Below are 19,305 nucleotides of genomic sequence, written 5' to 3'. Positions count from 1 at the left end.
ACGGGGCTGCCCGAGCTCTCGCCGAGCCCGTCCCGACGCCGCCACCCGAGGTGCGACCGTCCCCCGTGGGGTGGGATGGAGTACTCGCCGCGGGCACCGGGTAGTGCACCTCGCCGTGTCCCGGTGCCGGGAGCAGGGCAGCGCTTTCCCCGGGAACCCATCCCGGGATACGAGTCCCAGAGCTGCCCAACGCCCGGAGGCTGCCCGTGGGGGGCTGCACCCAGAAGGCGGCTGGGGACGGAGCCTGGAGGGATGGAGAGGGGGGCGGCCAGTGGTGCAGGAGGCTGCGGAGCTGGCGGGGAGCGCCCAGGGGCGTGGGGACCCTCCCGAAAGCGGGAGAGCCCCTGGGAATGCGGGGCCACCCCGAGGATGCCGCGCGGTGCCGCCGGGTCAAAGGTGCCCTCTGGGCGCTGCGGGATGCTCCAGCTCCTCATCCCTGCGGATGCCCGACAATGGGTGCCCTTGGGGTGCTGGCCCCGGGAGTGGCGGGGGCGCGGGGCTGTTCCCGCAGCATTGCGGGGAACCCACCCTGGTGCTGGGAACCCGGGCAGCGGCGTGGCCCCAGCGTGGGCAGCTACAAGCCCCGCTGCACTGACGGCTTCTTCGTAGCGGCCTGGCCAGGAGCCAGCTCCAGACAGACCCTCCGTCTGGATTCCCCCGCCGTGGCTACACCATCTCCGGGCTCCTCCAGCACTCCCTACGCTGGCTGGGTGCCGTCAGGGTGCAGCCGTGCAGAGGGGCTCGGTCCAGCGCCGGGGATGTCACACTGGGGTGCCGCAGCCCTTGCTGTGCTCAGCACATCGCTGCTCCCCTCAGCCTAGTTTTAAAGAGTGATCCCAAAGGAGCTCTGCAAATTGCGCAGGGGACAGGCAGCGTTGCAAGGTGACTGTGGCACAGAGGGGGGGGACACAAGTCTGTGTCACCCATTGCTTCGTGGTCTCCAACTGTATCAGTGCCTCTGTATTTCTTTCTGCACGGGCGCTCCTTGGCGCAGCGCTCTTCTGTCCTCTGAGAGAGCGGCCGGGGTGCTGCGGGGTGTCACCCACTGCAGAGTGTCCGACAGCACAGCCTCTTGCGCTGTGGAGCTGCAGGGCGCTGCTGGACTCCCCGCCTGCTCCTCTGCTGCAGCAAAACTTCAGTCCTGAGCGCAGGCTGGCGGTACGCGAGCTGCTGCTGCAGCGGTGTTACTCCTGCACGCACCGAGAGGCAGCGCAGCCACCGGCAGGAGTCCCCAGCCTGCTGCATTATTGCTCGCTAGCACAGTGCCTCGGCCGCACGCTGCCGAGGGCTGCCGGACCCCAGGGGCACCCCTGGGGCATCCCCGGGGCTCTTCGCCCTTGCTGCCTGCGGGTGCTTTTGGCCGCAGGGTTTGGGTGGGAGAAAGTGCGGTTTGCGGTGGTCTGTGTGCAGGTGGAGTGTGACATCAAGGGGGAGGTGATACACCCAAGGTCATCGAGGCCAGCAGTGGCAGCAGGAGTCGCCTGTGCTGCTCGAGAACAGCACAACCCAGCAAAGCACCCCAGTGCCCCCAAACCTGAGCGCCTCTCAGAGTGATGCTGTCTCCTCCTTGCTTATGGGTGTAGTGCAGGAATGGGTCTGACCTTGCCTGATCCCCTGGCACCTTGCCCGGCCTCCCCTGGTGAGCACCCCTGCCCTGCTTGCTGGGAGCCAGCCTGAAGCCCCGGTGCCCCCGATTCTGCAGGGCGAGGACGTGTCCCTTGCTGCCTGTGAGCCAGGTGGTGGCAGTGGCACTGAGCAGCAGCAGTGGCACTGAGTGCTGGCTCTGCACCCCACTGCCCACAGCACCCACGGTCCCAGAGGAGGGAGGACACACAAATACAGTCATATAGACCCTCTATATACATGTACATGGATATATATTATATATCCATGGCAGGGGGATTTCCAAAACTAGCCACTGTGGTGTTTCCCTCCGACTGCTCCCATGGGAGCTGCCTCCTGCTCCATAAGCCCCAGGGATGGTCACTGGGCTGGAGCTAGAAGCCACTGAAGTGAGCTGGGACTCCAACTCCCCCGCAGGTCCTTCCTCCAGTTCACCATGGTTTTGGCAAAGTCCCAGCTCTGGGAACCGGATGACTGCGGCTCCTCATTACGACTGGAATTTCTCCTTCCCCAGGCTGCGCAGAGAGCTGCGAGCTGGCAGCCGTGATGTCCTCCAGCAGGATCAATGCCCAGTGTACAGATGGGACCCAGTGCCCACTGGTTTAAAATCCTGTATTTTTTAATTCCCTACTCCCGGCAGTGCAGCTCGGCACTGTGCCCGGCCGTGCTCCTCCTCAGCCTGGTGGCCACCAGCACCTTCCCTGTGCCAGTTATCTGGAGCCGCCGGGAAGTGCAATCGGCAAAAAGCTTTTGCCCTTGGCTGCGGTCGGCCTTTCCCTCCTGGATGATCAGCCGGCTCTTCCCCGGCTCATGCCCTCAGCTCAGCTCCTGCGTGAGCCTGCGCTCCCCAAAGCGCTCTTTGATTATTAGCCCTAATAATTGTGTTATCGCATTGACTGAACTGTTTCAGATGCCAAAGCTAATTTTGCTTTTCATGCCTTCCTTCATCAGTAATGGGATTTTGATAACATCACGCATCCAAAAGTATTGGATAAACTTGGCATAATTCCCCATTTATTAATTAAACCGTAAATTAGGCAGCGTGCGTCTGGAATCTGAATGCCCCAAACTGGTGTAATCCTGCTGCTGGGGATGGTGCTGGCCTTTTCCTGTCAGCCCTGGGGTGTGGGATCCTGGCGTCTCCTGCTGAGTTTGGGGGCTGCCACATCCCAGTGGGACCACCTGCTCCATTGCTTCCTGCGTGCTGGAAGTTGTGATGTTTCATCAGATCTGGTGTTTGGAGTAGGAGTTGTGTTGTCCCTGAATTTAGCTGCTGGTCAGCAGTCAGAGTCTGGCAGGGCTCCCTGTTCCCCCTGGGGTGATTCTGCTGGTGCTGGTGCTTTGGGAGGGGTGACTGCAGCCAGCTCTGGCAGTACATGTGGCAGTGCTGGGCTGTGTCAAATTCCTGCCATCTGGAGCCACATCCCACTCTCCCACACAGTTGTCTGACTGTTGCACTAAACCCATCCCCACTGGCTGGCTGTGCCCCCATTGGCCTGGAAGGTACTTCTGGCACGGACAGGGTGTCCTTCTCCTTGTGCATCTTAAGGAAAGCTGGTGTGTTTTAATTAATCTGGGGTGTTTTCTGCTCCCCAGCTTTTCCCAGCCCTGCAGGGTGCAGTAGATGTGGACTCTGGGCTTGTGCATCCCTGGGGATATGGGGAGACCTGGAGCAAAGTGGGTGCTTGTGGCACAAGGTGTAGGTGGGTGCTGTGGGATGAGATGGGGTAGTCCAAGCCCTGATTCTGGGCTGAGCTGGAGGTGGCCTGGGGGGACTGTCCTGCTGCCAGGCACCTGGGGAGCTGTTTGGGGCCAGGCTGAAGCCATGGGCATTGGAAGTGTCTGTGAGCAGCAGTGTGACATGCCTGTGTGCCAGGCTGGTTTGGGATCAGCAGAGCTGATCTGGTATCTGACATTCTGGCTGTGCTGGCATGGGATGAGGCATCCCCGACTGCTGTGAGCCTCATGTGGTGCCTCACACCACAGCAATTCCACCAAAACACCATGGAGGTCGGATCAGCCTCCAAACTGCTCAGCGTCATCCCAGGGAGATGCCTCCTACCTTCTCCTGCAGGACACAGGGTGTCTCTGGGGGTGTGCTGGGACTGAGGGCTGCTGCTTCTGGGGAACCCCAAGTGGCACCACATCTCCCACGGGCCTCCAGCAGATGATTCAAGGAAGAGAACAATCCCAAATTTCAGAGTCATGCATGGATTTACAAGCTCCCTGTGGGCTCTGCTGCTGTATTTCTCTTTTCCCGGGGCAGTCCCAGGGTTTTCTCCTGGAGCTGAGGCCTGGCAGAGCTGTGTTAGTGCCTGGGATTAAGGTGCTGGCTTGTGCCCACTGTGCCCATGCAGCATGGTGGCACCACTGCCAGCAGCTTGGCACAGCCCCTGCCTGGTTCTGCAGTGAGCTGTGTGGGGCTGTGCCAGCTCAGGCACTGCTCTGTGCCACGGGAGAGCCGAGCAGAGACCTCCTGGTGGGGTAGTGTGGGCCTGGCCATGGGGAACCCTTGGAAGGGATGGTGACCACCAACACCAGATCAGGAACCAGGGTGCTTTGCATCTGGGCTCTTCAGGTTTTTCCAGGGAGGAACAACCTTCTCCAGGATGCACTGGTGAAGCAGCTCCTCTGTGCAGCCCTGAAAGTGTGTGCTGTTGTGCTTGTGCTGACAAAACACTTGGAGTCACACAGGGATGCAGTTCAGAGGGGCCAGGCAGGGACAGACATCCCCCCTGTGGTGTTCAGGGCTGTGCTCATCACCCCAGCTGCGCTCCCAGCTCTCCCAGTGACATTTCTCCGTCTGCGCAAGGTTTATTCATGGAACTCAGTCCTGTGTCCTGGCCTTGGTGGGGCTTTGTGCCACAACAAAATCCCCTGGGCTGCTGTGGTGCTGTGTCCTTGCTGATCCCATTATTGTGCTTCCTCCATTCCCTTTGCCACCCCAAATGCCACAAGGCTGGAAGACCCTGGGGACACAGAGCTCTACTCTGCCTCTGGGCTTTCCATGCCTTGGAGCTGGGCAAGCAGCACCAGCATTGCTCCCACAGGCATCCAGTCCTGGGGGACTGAGCCCAGGCTGACAGGGAGGAGGGGGATGAGCATTGCTGGGAGCTCCCCAGGGATGGGAGATGGTTTCCTGGATTCTAACACCATCAAGACCTCGTGCTTGGCTGGGAGCTGTGGAGATCTCCCTGGAGCCTCCCCCTGGAAATGGCCCCTCGTGGCTTGTGTCTGGGTTCAGCCCATGCTCTGAGCTGGGGAGCAGCACAGGGTGTGCACTCCCTGCTCCTGTCTGGGATCGATCCACCGCGTCTCAGCTTGCGCCTGGAGCCGCTTCTGGCTCTTCCCCAGGAGCTGACCTGGCTCCTTTTCTCTCCTCCCATGCTGATCTGGAGCCATCAGCGTGGCACGGGGCCATGGCTGGGAGTGCTGGCAGTGTGGCTGTGGTGCCAGCAGCATGATGCCCACCCGGGAGGGCAGAACTTGGAACTCCTGGCTGTGTGGTGGCTTCCAAGTGCCAGGGCAGCTCAGCCCATCACCATCTGGTGCCCTATTTAGCTGCTCTCGTGTTGCCTTCAGAGCAAGACCCTGCTGCCATGGCATCACAGTGCTGGGGAGTGGGCTGGGCTCTGGCAGCACCTGGAACCTATTTGTTGGGAGGCTTCTTTGGCCATTCATGGCTCTGTCTGCCAAGGGTGGACTGCGTGTGCTGCCTGGGGTTGGGGTGAGCCTGGTGGTTTGCTGTGGCAGTGGTCCATGCCATATGGGATGTTCCATATGCCCTGCTGTCCTTGGCAGCAGCTGTGTCCCCACAGCTCAGGAAGTGGTGTCCAGCATCCCCAGCTGCCTTTTCTACCTGTGCCATGGTGGCACATGGCATGAGCCAAAACCCTCTGGAGGAAGTGCTGGTGGTGAATGGTGCCTGCAGCCCCTGCAGCATTCCTGTGGGATGAGAGAGCAGTGCAGCAGTGATGGGAGACAGTGGGAAGCAGAGAGCCACAGCGGAGAGAGGGACAAGGTGCTCATTAGTCCCTTTGCTGTTGGCACCCAAATTTCAGGTGGCAGTGGCTGTGGCAGTGCCTGCCTTAGCTCTGCAGGAGCCCTGGCACCAGTCCCAGCTCAGCTCCCTTCTGCCCTTCCTTTCTGGGGCAGCTGCAAACCAGAGCCAGGGCCTGATCCCTCTACAAAAAGTGGGCTTTGGAGGATCAGCACCTCTGGGTGCCAAGCAGGGCTCTGAGTGCCCAGCACTGGGTCCTTCTCTCCTCTCATGTGGGCGCTGGTGTTGTGGGCTGTCACTGCCCTTGTCCCCCATTTCTCCTTGTTGCTGTTCTGATTTTAGAGGCAAAGGCACAGAAAATCCGAGCTATCTCACTGGACACACTGGCACTGGTGGGTGCCAGCAGTGGTCCCCGTGCAGGGAGGTGTCCCTGGGTAGGGACAAACCTGAGTCACAATGCTTTGGGGGACCCTGCCATTGCTGAAAAGCTCCCCAGTACCTGGTAGGTGTTGGCTAGGGGATTGCTTTGCAGAAGGAGATGCACAGGAGCAAGCAGGGCAGGGTGGGATCATCCCTTCCCCACATTAAATTTTAGGTGTCCATCCAGAGACTTCTGGCAGCAGAAGCTGATGGTTTGGCTTGGGAACACCAGAAGCCATCAATCTGGAACCCAGATAATGGACAAAGGCTGCCTTAGGGCTGCATTTTCTGATAGACCTTGCTTGGTTTTGCTGTGAGTAACACAGATCCTCTCTCATAGGCAAGCACTGGCTGTGAAACCACCATCAGTCTTAAATTTTTATTTTACAAGCTCACCCTCATGAGCTGGGGCTGTTTTCTTTCTTGAGGCCAGGGGCTCCATGATGAAGAGCTCAGATTCCAGCTGTGGGGCAGTGAGGCAGGAGCTCATCCCGAGCTGGGCAGTGTGGTGCCCTCCTCGGATTACTCATCCCTGGGGAAGAGCCTGTGGCTGGGGCTGCTGAACCCCAGCAAGTCGTTAGTTTTAATTAGGGAGCTGGTGGGTGAAGAGGCCATGAGTGGAGTGTGCCCTGGTGGGAGGAGGGTGCTGGCCAGCTCTGGTCCCATCCAGAGATGCTGCTGGAGCCTGCAGGATGGGGAAGCAGTACTGGGGGTCCCAGTGAGGTCTGGTGGCTGTCACTGGCCCACTCAGAGATGGGGGAAGCCTGAGCTTCAGCCCTGCTCTGGGATTTCCTCTCAGGACGCTGCTTCCCATGCTGTGCCTCAGTTTCCCTTGGAGAGTGGGGATGTCTGGCCAGCAGCACCTGCTCCTACATGGGTTTGGGGACAGAAACACGTGTCCCTGAGAGGGTGGTGTCTCAGCAGCTCAGGTCCTGTGGTGCCACTTGCTACTGGAGTATCCTCACCCCATCACACCCCTCAGCTGTAGGAATACCCTCCCCTGAGAAATGTGGAGCTGGGGGAGCAGAGACTCCCCTTGCCCTCAGCAGAGTGGATCAGGGTGGGAATGTGGGGGGATCCTGGGGGAAAGTGCTCCCCAAGCCCTGGGATCTGCTCCACCATCCTGGCTGCTGAGGGTCTCATCTGGCACTGCTGATGCAGCTGCTGTAGTGTTGTGCTGGAGCTGGGGAAGGGGAGCAGGGATGAGATTCTACTGTTTTGCTCTGTTGCAGAGTCCCTTTGCACCAGGGTCCTGCAGCATCTCCCCACCCAGCTGCCCCTCCCCTCCTTCCTCCCTGATCCTTTGGTATGGTGCCTTCACACATCCCTTGCCAGGGATCTGGCAAGGATCTGTTAATTAAATGACCATTAGAAGCCAAGTCATGTTTTTGCCTTAATTAGAGTCTCCTGTCTCACCGCTGTGAGCTGAAATTCCGGCCCAGCATGTCCCTTCCGTGTCCCACTGTGGGCCGATGGGAGCGCTGGGGAGCCAGGGCCGCCGTGCCCGGCCGAGGGATGCCCAGGCATTGTGCCAGTGGCTCCCCAGAGATGGGATCTACCCCTCCAGCTCCTGACCCCAGAAGCAAAACATCTGTTGGCATCAAAATCCAGATGGGGCACTGCCAAGTATCTCAGCTGTAGTCTGGAATCTCTGCTTGGCCCCCGGCTGTGCTGCAGGATTGTGTGGGTTCTGTAGGGCTCAGGCTTCCCGCTGGCATCGGGGTGGGAGAGGTCATGCCTTGAAACTGGCTCGGGATTTTCATTCATGTTCATCCAAGCCCAAGCCCTGGCACACGGCAGCACAGTTTTGGGGTCAGCTCCTCGTTCGTGGAGGTCTGGGGGGTTCCCACATCCCTGTCCCATCAGGACAGCTCAGACCTGGCTTTGCCATCCCCTAAAGGAGCAATAACTCATCTCTCCGGCCCACGGCCGCCCTTCGTTAGCTAACGAGCCTCCTCCAGATCGGGGTCTCCCTGGGACACTTCATCCCTCCGGGCTGGGGGGGCCGGAGCTGGGACCCCCTGTACCTGCCCGCCCACACCCAGCCCATGCTCGGTCAGCGCCGGCTGCTGCTAATTGCTGCCTCAGCCTCATTAATCTTCACTGTTGCTGTTCCTGCTCTCCATCATCCCTGCGGCCTTCACCTTCCTGGAGGGGAGAGGTTCCTGCTGCTGGAGCGGGGAGGTTCCTTCTGCCCCTGCAGAGGAGCAGCTGGATTCCCCAAAAGCCCTCACCCTGATGGGGACTGAGCTCACTGTGCTGCCGTGTCCAGGGACATCCCGGTCCTTCTGTGCATCCCCAAATTCTCACCCCGGGTCTGGTCCTTTGCAGAACATCCTGGCTGACGAGAAGTCCTCAAAGCCCCCCAGCCAGTGAATCCCCCCTCCATCCTTCCCCATCCCACCCAGACAGGGAGCTGCTGCTGGGCCAGTGGATACCCCTGATGGGACCAGCTCTGGAGAAAACCCAAATCCCCTTTTTTATGCCAGATGCTGCAGCAGCATAGGTGGGGGGTGGTCTCTGGGATGGAGTCCTTGATGGAGGAGGAGGAGGGATGAAGGGCTCAGGAAGAGGATTTTTCAGTGTCTAAACTGCTTTTCTGTACACAAGGGATGCCCTGGGGATGGATGGGGATGGGATCGCTGGCTCCAGCCTGGGATTTACATCCCGCCAGACCTTGGGGTTGTGCCGGCAACAGAATGCAGCAAATGGAATGGGAGGGGGACACCCCATCCCCTCTGCTCCCTAAAGTCAGCGATGGAGTCAGGGGGTTTGAAGGGCTGCTTTGGAGCTCAGTGCAGTTTCTCGGGGTTCAGTATCAGCTTTACCAGGGGGAGGGGGGATGGACACCTGGGGCGAGTCTGGGGGCTGAGCCTGGAGGGAGCTCACTGGATACAGCCCCGGGGGGCTCCTAGGCCAGGTGTTTTTAGCTGGGGGACACTGCCTGAGGGGTACAGGGTAACACAAGTGTGGGGTGCAGCAGGGTTTTAGGGGCTCTGAAGGTGGTGCAGCATGCAGGTGCAGACATGAAGTGGGGCTGGGGTGACAGATTGGGGGTCTGGGAACTGCTGCAGGCACAGGATATGGGATGTCCTTGGGGGGGGGGTGCTGCAGTGGTGGATTTGGGGTGCTGCACTGAGGGATGCAGCATGAGGCATTGGGGGCTGCAGGGGGGTGCAGTAGGGGAGAAATGCACCGTGGGGGTGATGGGTTTGGTGGGGTTCAAGGTTACACACTTGGGGGCTGGAGCAACATGGAGCAAGATAAAGCCCTGTGGGGGCAGAGGTGGCAGCTGGGGGGCTGTGGGGACCCCCACACCGCAGGGGCAGTGTAAGGGAGGTGCACGGGTGATGTGCCACCCTCCCCACCCTCTGCCCCTGCGGGCTCTCTGCAGCAGCTGCCGAGCTGAAGCCTCTCCTGCTCCATGGGGAGCTCCTGGTGGGTTTTTTTTTGTGGGAGGAGGGGTGCAGTGGGTCCTACTATTCCCATCAACCTCCCCTGATGGGTGCTGCACCCCACGGAGGGGCAGGGGGATCCCCAGGGACCAGCAAGGCAGCATGCGGTCCCTTCCTAGCCAGGATTTATTCACGATGCCATAACCCACGCTTGTTCTTCGGCCAAGGACTGATAGAAATGGTTAATTATAACCCTCATATTTTCTTTATGTCCCTAACCTGCGATCTTGGCGGGGGGTGATGGGAGCAGTGGGGGTTGGCGGGGAACAACTCCAAACCAGGCAGGAAAAAAGAGGAAACTTGAAGAACGGCAGCGAGTGCTCGGCAGGGGCAGCCCAGCAGGGTTTGGGTGCGGTGGCGATTGCGGGGGCCGAGCTCCCTTCCCACCCGCACCGCCGGCCGCTCGGCTCCTCGCCAGCGGCTGCCGCAACTTGCAAAGAGGAGGGAAAAAAATTGCAAAAGGAATGAGAGGAAAAAAAAAAAAAAAAAAGAAGCAGGCAGCGGAGCCGGAGCAGGACTGCAATGCAGTGCCGCAGCCGTGCCTGCACGGCCCCCGCCCGCTGCCGGGGAAGGGGCTGGGGCTGGGACAGCGGCTGGCACGGGCCCCACGCACCGAGAATCCGCGCCCTGGGTGCAAGCAGCTCTGCCCCCACAGCTGAGGGGATGGGCTGCCCGCCTGTGCCTGCTGGGGACACGGGATGTGCCCGGGGACACCCAGTGAGGCGGTGGCACAGTGGGGACTGGGCCCCGGAGGTGAGGGGACATCCCCAAAATCACACTGCCCCACTGCTCTCCGTGCCCCACAGAGTGCCCCGCTCCTTGTCCTCCCCGGCTGCCCCCGTGGCACTGCCCCGCCCTGCCCGCGCGGGAGGCAGACCAAAGCCCGGTGCCCTGGCCTGAGGGCAGGATCAGCCCCGTCCCCATGGCAGGGCCTGTAGGGCGCTCGGCTGCAGGGGCAGCAGCAACAGCGGCGCCATTGGATGGCTCCCCGCAGGCGCCGTCCGGGCCTCAGGTCCCCCGGGCCTCAGCTCTGCCAGGGCCCGGTGAGCACCACAAGGGAGCAATTAGTGATGCTAATTAGGTTGCCCGGTTCAAAAGCAACCCCTCCAGCGAGGCCTGATGCTGCCTGCAGCCTCCAGTCCCGCGGAGGACCCCCAGCAGCCCCCGAAGCAGCAGTTCCCTGGCCAAGTGTCTGTGCTGCATCTCTGCCCCCTGGCACCCCGCTCCTGCCCGCTGGCACTCGGGGCTGGGCAGGTGTGTGCCAGCCTTGCACGGGCTGCGGGCACTGCCTCGCAGGGTGGGGGCACGCACAGCCACGGCTGGCTGCTGGCAGAGTCACACGGGCCCTGCCCGAGCGGACAAAACACAGCCCGGGCAGGGGTGCACAGCCCCGGGGACAGCCCCGGGCACACACTGCCTGTGGGCTCACACACAGCCCGGGCACTCACACACAGCCCGGGCAGGTGTGCTCGCACCTGTGCATGGCCACGGGCACATGCCCAGGCATGAACATTCACACACACACGCAATGCACAAGTATTTACATACCCTGTGCACGTTCACACGCACACACACACACGCATGCATTCATACCTGCCTCGCAGGGTGGGGGCACGCACAGCCACGGCTGGCTGCTGGCAGAGTCACACGGGCCCTGCCCGAGCGGACAAAACACAGCCCGGGCAGGGGTGCACAGCCCCGGGGACAGCCCCGGGCACACACTGCCTGTGGGCTCACACACAGCCCGGGCACACACACACAGCCCGGGCAGGTGTGTTCGCACCTGTGCATGGCCACGGGCACATGCCCAGGCATGAACATTCACACACACATGCAATGCACAAGTATTTACATACCCTGTGCACGTTCACACGCACACACACACACGCATGCATTCATACCCAGTGCATATTTACACACACACACACATTTCATACCCTATGCACATTTACACACACACACACACACACACACACACACACATTCATACCCTGTGCACACACCTTGCACAAGTGTTCTCACCTTCACACATTTGCATGTCCCATGCACTCCTGCTTGCACAAGTGCACAGACACGCTTGCACCTCCATTTCCACCCGTGTGCAGACACGCACAGACACTCTCCGTGCACATGCACGGCCCTTGCACACTGACGCCCACCCCAACTCGCTCACAGGTGCACAGACACCCCCGGCACGCCTGCCTCTGCCCGTGCCCACCTGTGGCAGTCGGGCGTCAGGGTGTGCCCGCTGCGGGCGCTGGGCACTCCCCGCTGTACCGCCATCCCCGCTGGATGGTGGCTCCGCGCTGCAGGAGCAGCACCGAGATCATCATCTCGCGTCCCGGATCGCAGCGGGGCTCTCCTGCCCCCCGGCAGTGCTGGCATCAGCGCCCGAGGACTGGGAGGACAGGCGGCTCAGCCAGGTGCCCCCTCTGGGTGCTGCCCACCTTGTGTGGCAGCTTTGGGTGCAGAGTGGGTGCCTTGGGGTGTGCTGTGGTGGGGTGCAGCCCTGGGGTCCCCCACCTCCTGTTTTCTGGGGAGCTTGCAGGGGGTCAGTGGCCTGGACCCCACACCCTTTGTCCCTGGGTGCAGGGCACAGCCAGGACCCCTGCCCCAGACCAAGGGGGCAGGATCCAGCACTCGGAGGTTACCTGCAGCAGCCTTTTGTTTCCAAATCCTGTCTCTCCTCCCACCCACCCTGGTGCACATGGGTAGTGATGGGGACAAACCTCTCAAGTGGTGGGGACAGACCCAGACACACGTCCAGGTCACCTCAGCTGCTGGAAGCTTTGGGAACCTTTGAGGCCCTCAAGATCAAATAACCCTCAGCTGGGAAGGGGTTGAATGCAGCAGCTCCTCGTTCATCCCAAGAAGGATGTGGGCTTGTGGGAAACCTCCAGCATCCTGCTCTAGTCCCCCAGTGCCAGCTTTCAGGGCTAGGTGATGCTGATGCTGGTGTTTGGGCTGTGACAGCCCCTCAGTGGGGTGGGAAGGTGGCTGTGGCCAAGGGTGACAAAGCTGCAGGCTTGCAGCAGGGACTTTGTCTAGGTGGGAGTCACATAATCACATTTTGCTGTGTGAAGGACTGCCTCTGCCTCATGGGGGGCCCCCCTAGACCCCCACACCACATTCCCCCAGGAGCAGTGGTGCAGGAGGAAGGTGTCCAGGTGTGGAGCCACACTCTGGGTAATTCAGAGCTTGGTTCACCTGCGAGGTGGCTGGAGACACACGGCAGTGTCAGTTTGGGGCAGCAACACCCCCAGGTCTCTCTGGCTGCCTTTTTTGAGGTGAGAGCACTCCTTTCTGAGTTCTGCAGGAAAGGCAGAGGAGCACCTGGCCCCAGGGGATTTTGCGCTGGCCAAGAGACTTCTTGAGGGTGAGGAGGAAAGAAGGAAGGGGGTGCACTCAAGCCACAGCTCACCTGCCCCCAGAAACTCCTTCCTGGGTTATCTGTGATCCTGCTCATCTCTGCTTCCCCTGCTGGAGAGCCTGGTGCTCTCCTTAACCCCACTGGCGTTGTGCATTCCCTGGCATTCTTCCCTGCTTTGGTCTTCTCTTGCAAGCTGCTTTCTCAGGGGGTTGTGGTGGCACTTTGTGTGGCTGGAGCTGGGGTTGTGGGGGTACTTTGTACAATGTTGGCCTGCTGGAGTCAAAGCCACATTTACAAGATGATGGCTGTCCCCATCCTTGGCGGGTGCTCAGACCCAGCTGGGCTGGGGGTGGGGTGCAGAGCGTTGGGATGTTTTGGAGCCCTGGCTGTGACCTGAACACCTTCCCTGGCTCCATGGAGGAGCAGAGCTGGCCAGGGGAGCCCTGTGGGGTTGGGAGGTGTGGCACCCAGGACATGGTATCTGTGACATGTGAGTTGACCCACTGACCTGCACACGGACCCTGCCACTGCTGTGTGGAGCCAGCTCTTCCCTGCTTCCATCCATCCTCAAAATGTGCCCTGCCAAAGCTCTCTGGGGCTGGAAGAAGAGCAGTGTGTTACTGCTGTTCCCAGACTTGGAAGCTGCCCTGGGGCTGGGAGCAAGTCCTGAGGGTGCCACACCAGTGCTGGGTCCCCGTGGGTGCCCCATGCTTGGGGTCCCTGCCTGAGAAGAGGAGGAGATGGGGGGGCTGGATTTGTCCCAACTGACCTCATTCTTCTCTCCTGGAGATGCAAACCCCCTCCCCTCATCCCAAGGGGCCTTGCAGGTGTACTCCTCCCAGGAGTGTCCCCATTGTCCCCAAGAGGCTCGGAGCTGGCACCATCATTGATGCAAGGCTGGGTGATGCTCCCAGTGGCTTTGGAGATGTCAAGGACCAGGAAACCCAGGGGCCAGCTGGGCTTCCCATGGCTTGTGAGGGGTCCAGGTGACCTTTCACAGACATTGGGTTTGTGCCCCTCTAATAGAAGATGAGGTGTTGTGGTGCAGCCCTGCTGCCCACGCAGGTGCTGTCCTGGGGACACTGGGGAGCAGTGGGGCAGCAGGGAGCTGTGTGACCCACCATGATGTGTTCCAGGGAGCCCCGACCCACCATGACGTTCAAGCAAGCATCCATGATGGCCCCAGAGGCCACGGCCAGCACGCTGCCCATGAGCACGATGGAGAACTCCACTGAAGCTGCGGGGCCGGGCGAGAGCAAGGAGGACATGTTCACCAAGCTGAGGGACAAGTTCATGAATGAGCTCAACAAGATCCCCTGTAAGTAGCTCCTTTCCCAGGTGTTACCCTCCTGATGACCTCCCCACCACACTGGTCCCAGTAAAACCTGTGGAACAAGGTTTTTGGGTGGCTGGGAGGGAGCTACAGGGCTGACCACGACACTGGCTTTTACCCACAGTGCCACCCTGGGCCCTCATCGCCATCGCAGTCGTGGCTGGACTCCTCATCCTCACCTGTTGCTTCTGCATCTGCAAGAAGTGCTGCTGCAAGAAGAAGAAGAACAAGAAGGAGAAGGGCAAAGGCATGAAGAATGCCATGAACATGAAGGACATGAAGTCAGGCAACCAGGTGATGTCCTCCTGGGCTGCTTGGCCAACAGCCCCTCTGGCTGAGTTATGGACTATGTCAGGGCACCCATAGATCAGGCAGCAGATTGGGATGGAGCCTGGGATGGGACAGTAGAGCCAGGACCTGAGACAGCAGCACTGTCCTCTTCCAGAGTCTGGTGGCACAGACGGACCAGGCTCAAGCTGGCCTGGACCTGCCAGTGCTTCACCTGAGCCAGGAAATGTTGATTTAATCCTACCTCCCTCTGGGTCAGACTCATTTCTCTGAGCCTTTAGCTGAGAGGGGAGGCCCACCAGGCCAAAACACTGGGCACTTTGGGATCCCCAGAACGTCTGAGGTGAAGTGGCAGGTGCTGGTAACTCATCCTGGTGGCCAGCCCAAGGCAGGCTTTGGTACCCACAGGCTTGGGGCCACCCCAGCCATTTCAATGGCCTTGACCCATGGCCATTTGGAGGGGGTGGGGGAATTTGGGTATCTGTGCCTTCTCTTCAGAGCCATGTGGGCACCATGGGCATGCAGACAGGGCTGGAGCAGGAGAGGGGGCAGGTGTGAGGTGGGATTCCCCACTGGAGAGCCAGGGCTGCATCCTGTGGGGCTCTGCAGGTGGATGCCCCACCCTGCCACGGTCCCTCAGTGTCTGTGTAACGTGTCTCTCTTTGCCCACGGTGCCCTCGCTGTCCTGCCCTGGCTGCCTCTCTGCTCGGGGACACCCTCCACGTAAGTGGCACCATGAGCCTCCTTCTCCATCATCTGCTTCCTGGGTGGGATGGGGGACTGAGGACACGTCAAAGAGGGGGCAAGGAGCTGGGACTCCCACCCCCTGGACTGTGCTTGGAGAGGCAGGAAGAGGGGTGGATTTCCTGGGGACAATCTATTTCTGAGCCTACAAAGCCTGGAAATGGCCCTGATAAGCCCTTAGCTCTGGCTGTAGTGCTCCTCCAAGCACGGGCTGGGGGGCAGAGGACCCACCACCTGCAAGCACCAAACCTCCCTCCACTGCAGTCAATCCCTTGTCCTGGCACCCCTGGCAGCCCCCCTGTCATTTTGGCTGGACCAGCACCGGGGCCTCCCTGGGAGCTGCGTGGCTGTGGCACAGCCAGTGCCACCCCCAGCCTGCTCTGTCCGTGCTTCATGTCCCCAGCACGTGGGTCTCCTTTCCTCTGGTGGGGAGAATCTGGGTGTTGAGATGCCAGGAGGGTCGGGGTGCTGAGGTCCCCAGAGCTGTGGGCCTGGGGCTGCTGGGCTGTGACCGTTCTGCTGAGCTGGACACCTTGGCTGCCATTGCAGGACCAACAGGACGACGATGATGCAGAGACGGGTCTGACAGAGGGGGAAGGTGAGGAAGAGGAGAAGGAGCCAGAGAACCTGGGCAAGCTGCAGTTCTCACTGGACTATGATTTCCAGGCAAACCAGGTGATGGAGGGGCTGGGACTCAGCTGAGGAGTGGGGTTTGCCCAGGGTGGGAGTTGAGAGGAGGACAGGTCTCTGTGCTGGACCTGGGAGGCACAAGAGGGAAGGAGGAGCTAGGTGGGTGCTGTCATAGGAAGTCCTGCCCCATGTTGGACTGGAGATGAACCTTGGCAGCTGCACTGCATGGCTGGGCTGTCTCACTGAGGACTCCTCTGCCCTTCCAGCTCACAGTGGGGATCCTCCAAGCTGCCGAACTGCCAGCTTTGGACATGGGTGGCACCTCAGACCCCTATGTCAAGGTGTTCCTGCTCCCTGACAAAAAGAAAAAGTATGAGACCAAAGTGCAGAAGAAGACCCTCAACCCTGCCTTCAATGAGACCTTCACTTTCAAGGTGAGCCCCTGCATCCATAACACAGGACCTTGTCTCCCACTCCAGTCCTTCCACCTGGCTGTAGCAGTCCTGTGTGCTGACTCTCCTTTCCAGGAGCAGGTGTCCTGGCTCAGGGTCTCCCTTGCAGCTTGGTTGTTGCCCCTTTGTGCAGGTGCCCTACCAGGAGCTGGGTGGGAAGACACTGGTGATGGCCATCTACGACTTTGATCGCTTCTCCAAGCACGACATCATCGGTGAGGTGAAGGTGCCCATGAACACAGTGGACCTGGGCCAGCCCATCGAGGAGTGGCGGGACCTGCAGAGCGGCGAGAAGGAGGAGGTGAGGGCCAGCCTGCAGCCAGCTGAACCCCTGGCTGGGGGCCTGGGCTGGGGGCTGGCCATGGGGTGAGCTCTGCTTTAAGGGCCATCCCACAGCTCAGGGTCCTGATCACGGTGGGGTCCCACCAGGGCACCATGAACATCCTGGCAGTCATTACTGGGATCTAACCTGTTGTTCCTCTGTGTGAAAATGTTTCTATAACAAAAAAATCAAGACTATAAAATATCTCGAGTGCTGTGCTGGGCCAAGCTTGTCCTGGACCCAGTGATCAAACTCTTGTGTTGATGCATGGGGTGCCAGCTTGTGCCTGGACTGAGCAGGGTTTGGGGAGACCTGCATGTGTGATTGTGTCCAACCACTGGAGTCCCAGGCACTGGCAAGGCTTTGATCTCCCCTCCTTGCTCTGCTTGGCAGCCAGAGAAGCTGGGAGATATCTGCATCTCCCTCCGGTACGTGCCCACGGCTGGGAAGCTCACTGTTTGCATCCTGGAAGCCAAGAACCTGAAGAAGATGGATGTTGGGGGCCTCTCAGGTGGGTGTCACTCAGAGGCAGCCTCCCCCTGCCCTGCTGGGGGCTCTCAGCATCCTCTGTGGGAAAGGACTCTGGGGCCACCTGTGTGGCAGAGCTTGGGAAAACCCCCAGTGCCTCCTCATGCCTCGGAGGCAGCCCCAGGTCTGGCTGGGGGGTGAGGGGAGATGGGCATGGGATGCATCCCCAACTCTTGGGAAGGATCCTTCACATTTGGTCCCCCAGTATGCTGCAGGACCTGGGTGGTGAAAGTGCTCCTCTGCCATTTGCTCCTGGTCCTGCTCCTCTTTGACCTCGTGTTGACAGCATGTTTTGAGCTTGAAGTGTTTTCCCAGTCCCATCCTGGGGCTGAGCTCTGTGCCCAGGGATCCTCAGCTCTCTCCAGATGTGCTTCAACCACGACAAGAGCAGTACCTGCATGGCTGGAAGGATTCAGCTTTATTGTGGGCTTTCCAGCTCCAGAAACAGGGGTCAGGCCAAAACCCTCCCAATGTCACTCACCTGACAGGCCAGTTGTCACTCTACTGTCCCCTGCCTTCCCCTGCTGTGTCCACAGCACAGAATCCCAGAATCGTTACTGTTGGGAAAGACCTCCAGGACCATCAAGTTCAACTTGTGCCTGGTCCCCACCTTTTCACCCAAACCAGAGCACTGAGTGCCATGTCCAGGCATTGCTTGGACAGCTCCAAGGATGGGGACTCCACAACCTCTCTGGGCAGTTCCAATGCCTGAACATCTTTTCCATAAACAAAGTCTTGGTGTCCAGCCTGAACCTCCCCTGTCTCAGCTTGAGGCTGTTTCCTCTTTTCCTGTCCCTTGTTCCATGGGAGCAGAGCCTGATCCCCCCTGGCTGCCCCCTCCTGTCAGGGAGCTGTGGAGAATGAGAAGGTCCCCCTGAGCCTCCTTTTCTCCAGGCTGAGCTCCCTAGCTCCTTCAGCCTCTCCTCACTCTCCTGACTCTCCAGATCCTTCCCCAGCTCTGCTGAATGCAGAAGAGCTCCATCCCTTGGCTGGCTCCCACAAATCTCCAGCCCAACCATTTTGTCTTTGGCATCCATCCACAAACCTCAGACTGTCTCAGGGCAGTCTCTCCCTCACCCTGAGCTATCTCCTGGGACCAGGAGGTATCCCAGAGGTATCCCCAGGGCACCTCAGCCCTGGCTAAAGCCCCATCTTGACCCCCAGATCCCTACGTGAAGATCCACCTGCTGCAGAATGGCAAGAGGTTGAAGAAGAAGAAGACCACAGTCAAGAAGAAGACCCTGAACCCCTACTTCAATGAGTCCTTCAGCTTTGAGATCCCCTTTGAGCAGATACAGGTTTGTCTGATGACTCCTCTGGGATGGAAGATGTCCTAAAGCTGCCTGAGCCCTCATCCCAGCCTTCCCATCAACCTGAGCCGCTCCTGCTGAGCTCCTGGTCTGGTTACCCAGGAGATTCCTCCAGTCTCATCTGGGGCCTGGGCTGATGCTGAGGGCAGCTGGTGTGGGGGCAGAGGTGGGAGGCTGGGCAGTGCCCATGGGAGATGAACCCCAACCCAGATCACAGCTGAAATAGGGCTTTCCTCTGCTCCTGATCCTACAGTGCTCACCCTAAGCATAACAGGGTTGTCCTGGGGGCATTTTGGACTCTTGGCCACTGCCCTCTTCCCGTCCATGTCCTGTGCAAGTCCCCGCACATGCCCCTTGCCCCTGCCCAGTAGCCCACAACTCTTACCCAGCCCCACACCACACCTTGGTGACCCTTCCCAGGTGAATCAGCTCAGGATGAGCTGGGACCCCACTGAGCTCTGCAGTCCTCAGAGAAGGACATGAAGGAAGCAGGGAGGAGGCCCTGCCCCAAAATGGGACACAGTGGGGCTCATCCTTGGGGGATCCCCGGGGCACGCTGGGGCTGTGGAGCTGTCATGGCCACTGCACCTTTCCACCCCTCTAAAAAAGGTTTCCTCCTTTAGAAAGTGCAAGTGGTCATCACAGTGCTGGACTACGACAAGCTGGGGAAGAACGAAGCCATCGGCAAGATCTTCACGGGCTTGAACTCCACCGGCACGGAGCTGCGGCACTGGTCCGACATGCTGGCCAACCCGCGGCGGCCCATCGCCCAGTGGCACTCGCTGAAGCCAGAGGAAGAAGTAGATGCAGCTCTCGGGAAGAACAAATAG

At 60.0% G+C, this 19,305-nt stretch overlaps 1 protein-coding gene across 1 annotated transcript; it reads left to right on the top strand.

Annotated features, from left to right (window-relative positions):
• Positions 1 to 14,020: 14,020 nt before the first annotated feature.
• Positions 14,021 to 19,305, top strand: SYT2 (synaptotagmin 2). The gene is made up of 8 exons (XM_041489630.1): positions 14,021 to 14,186; positions 14,326 to 14,495; positions 15,792 to 15,908; positions 16,130 to 16,297; positions 16,449 to 16,616; positions 17,031 to 17,148; positions 18,330 to 18,463; positions 19,099 to 19,305. The coding sequence occupies exons 1-8, from the start codon at positions 14,021 to 14,023 to the stop codon at positions 19,303 to 19,305; spliced, it is 1,248 nt and encodes a 415-aa protein (XP_041345564.1).

This window comes from Pyrgilauda ruficollis, unplaced genomic scaffold (assembly GCF_017590135.1).
Source record: "Pyrgilauda ruficollis isolate IOZ18807 unplaced genomic scaffold, ASM1759013v1 scaffold95, whole genome shotgun sequence".
Taxonomy (NCBI): Eukaryota; Metazoa; Chordata; class Aves; order Passeriformes; family Passeridae; genus Pyrgilauda; species Pyrgilauda ruficollis.
This window is presented reverse-complemented; position numbering and strand designations above follow the sequence as displayed.

What these genes read in the sequence shown, in the direction of transcription:
- SYT2 (XM_041489630.1), top strand. Translation starts at nt 14,021, where the DNA reads ATGACGTTCAAGCAAGCATCCATGATGGCCCCAGAGGCCACGGCCAGC. An exon ending in ATGATTTCCAGGCAAACCAG is followed by an intron (nt 15,909 to 16,129) that starts GTGATGGAGGGG and finishes CTGCCCTTCCAG; the next exon opens with CTCACAGTGGGGATCCTCCA. An exon ending in AGAGCGGCGAGAAGGAGGAG is followed by an intron (nt 16,617 to 17,030) that starts GTGAGGGCCAGC and finishes TCTGCTTGGCAG; the next exon opens with CCAGAGAAGCTGGGAGATAT.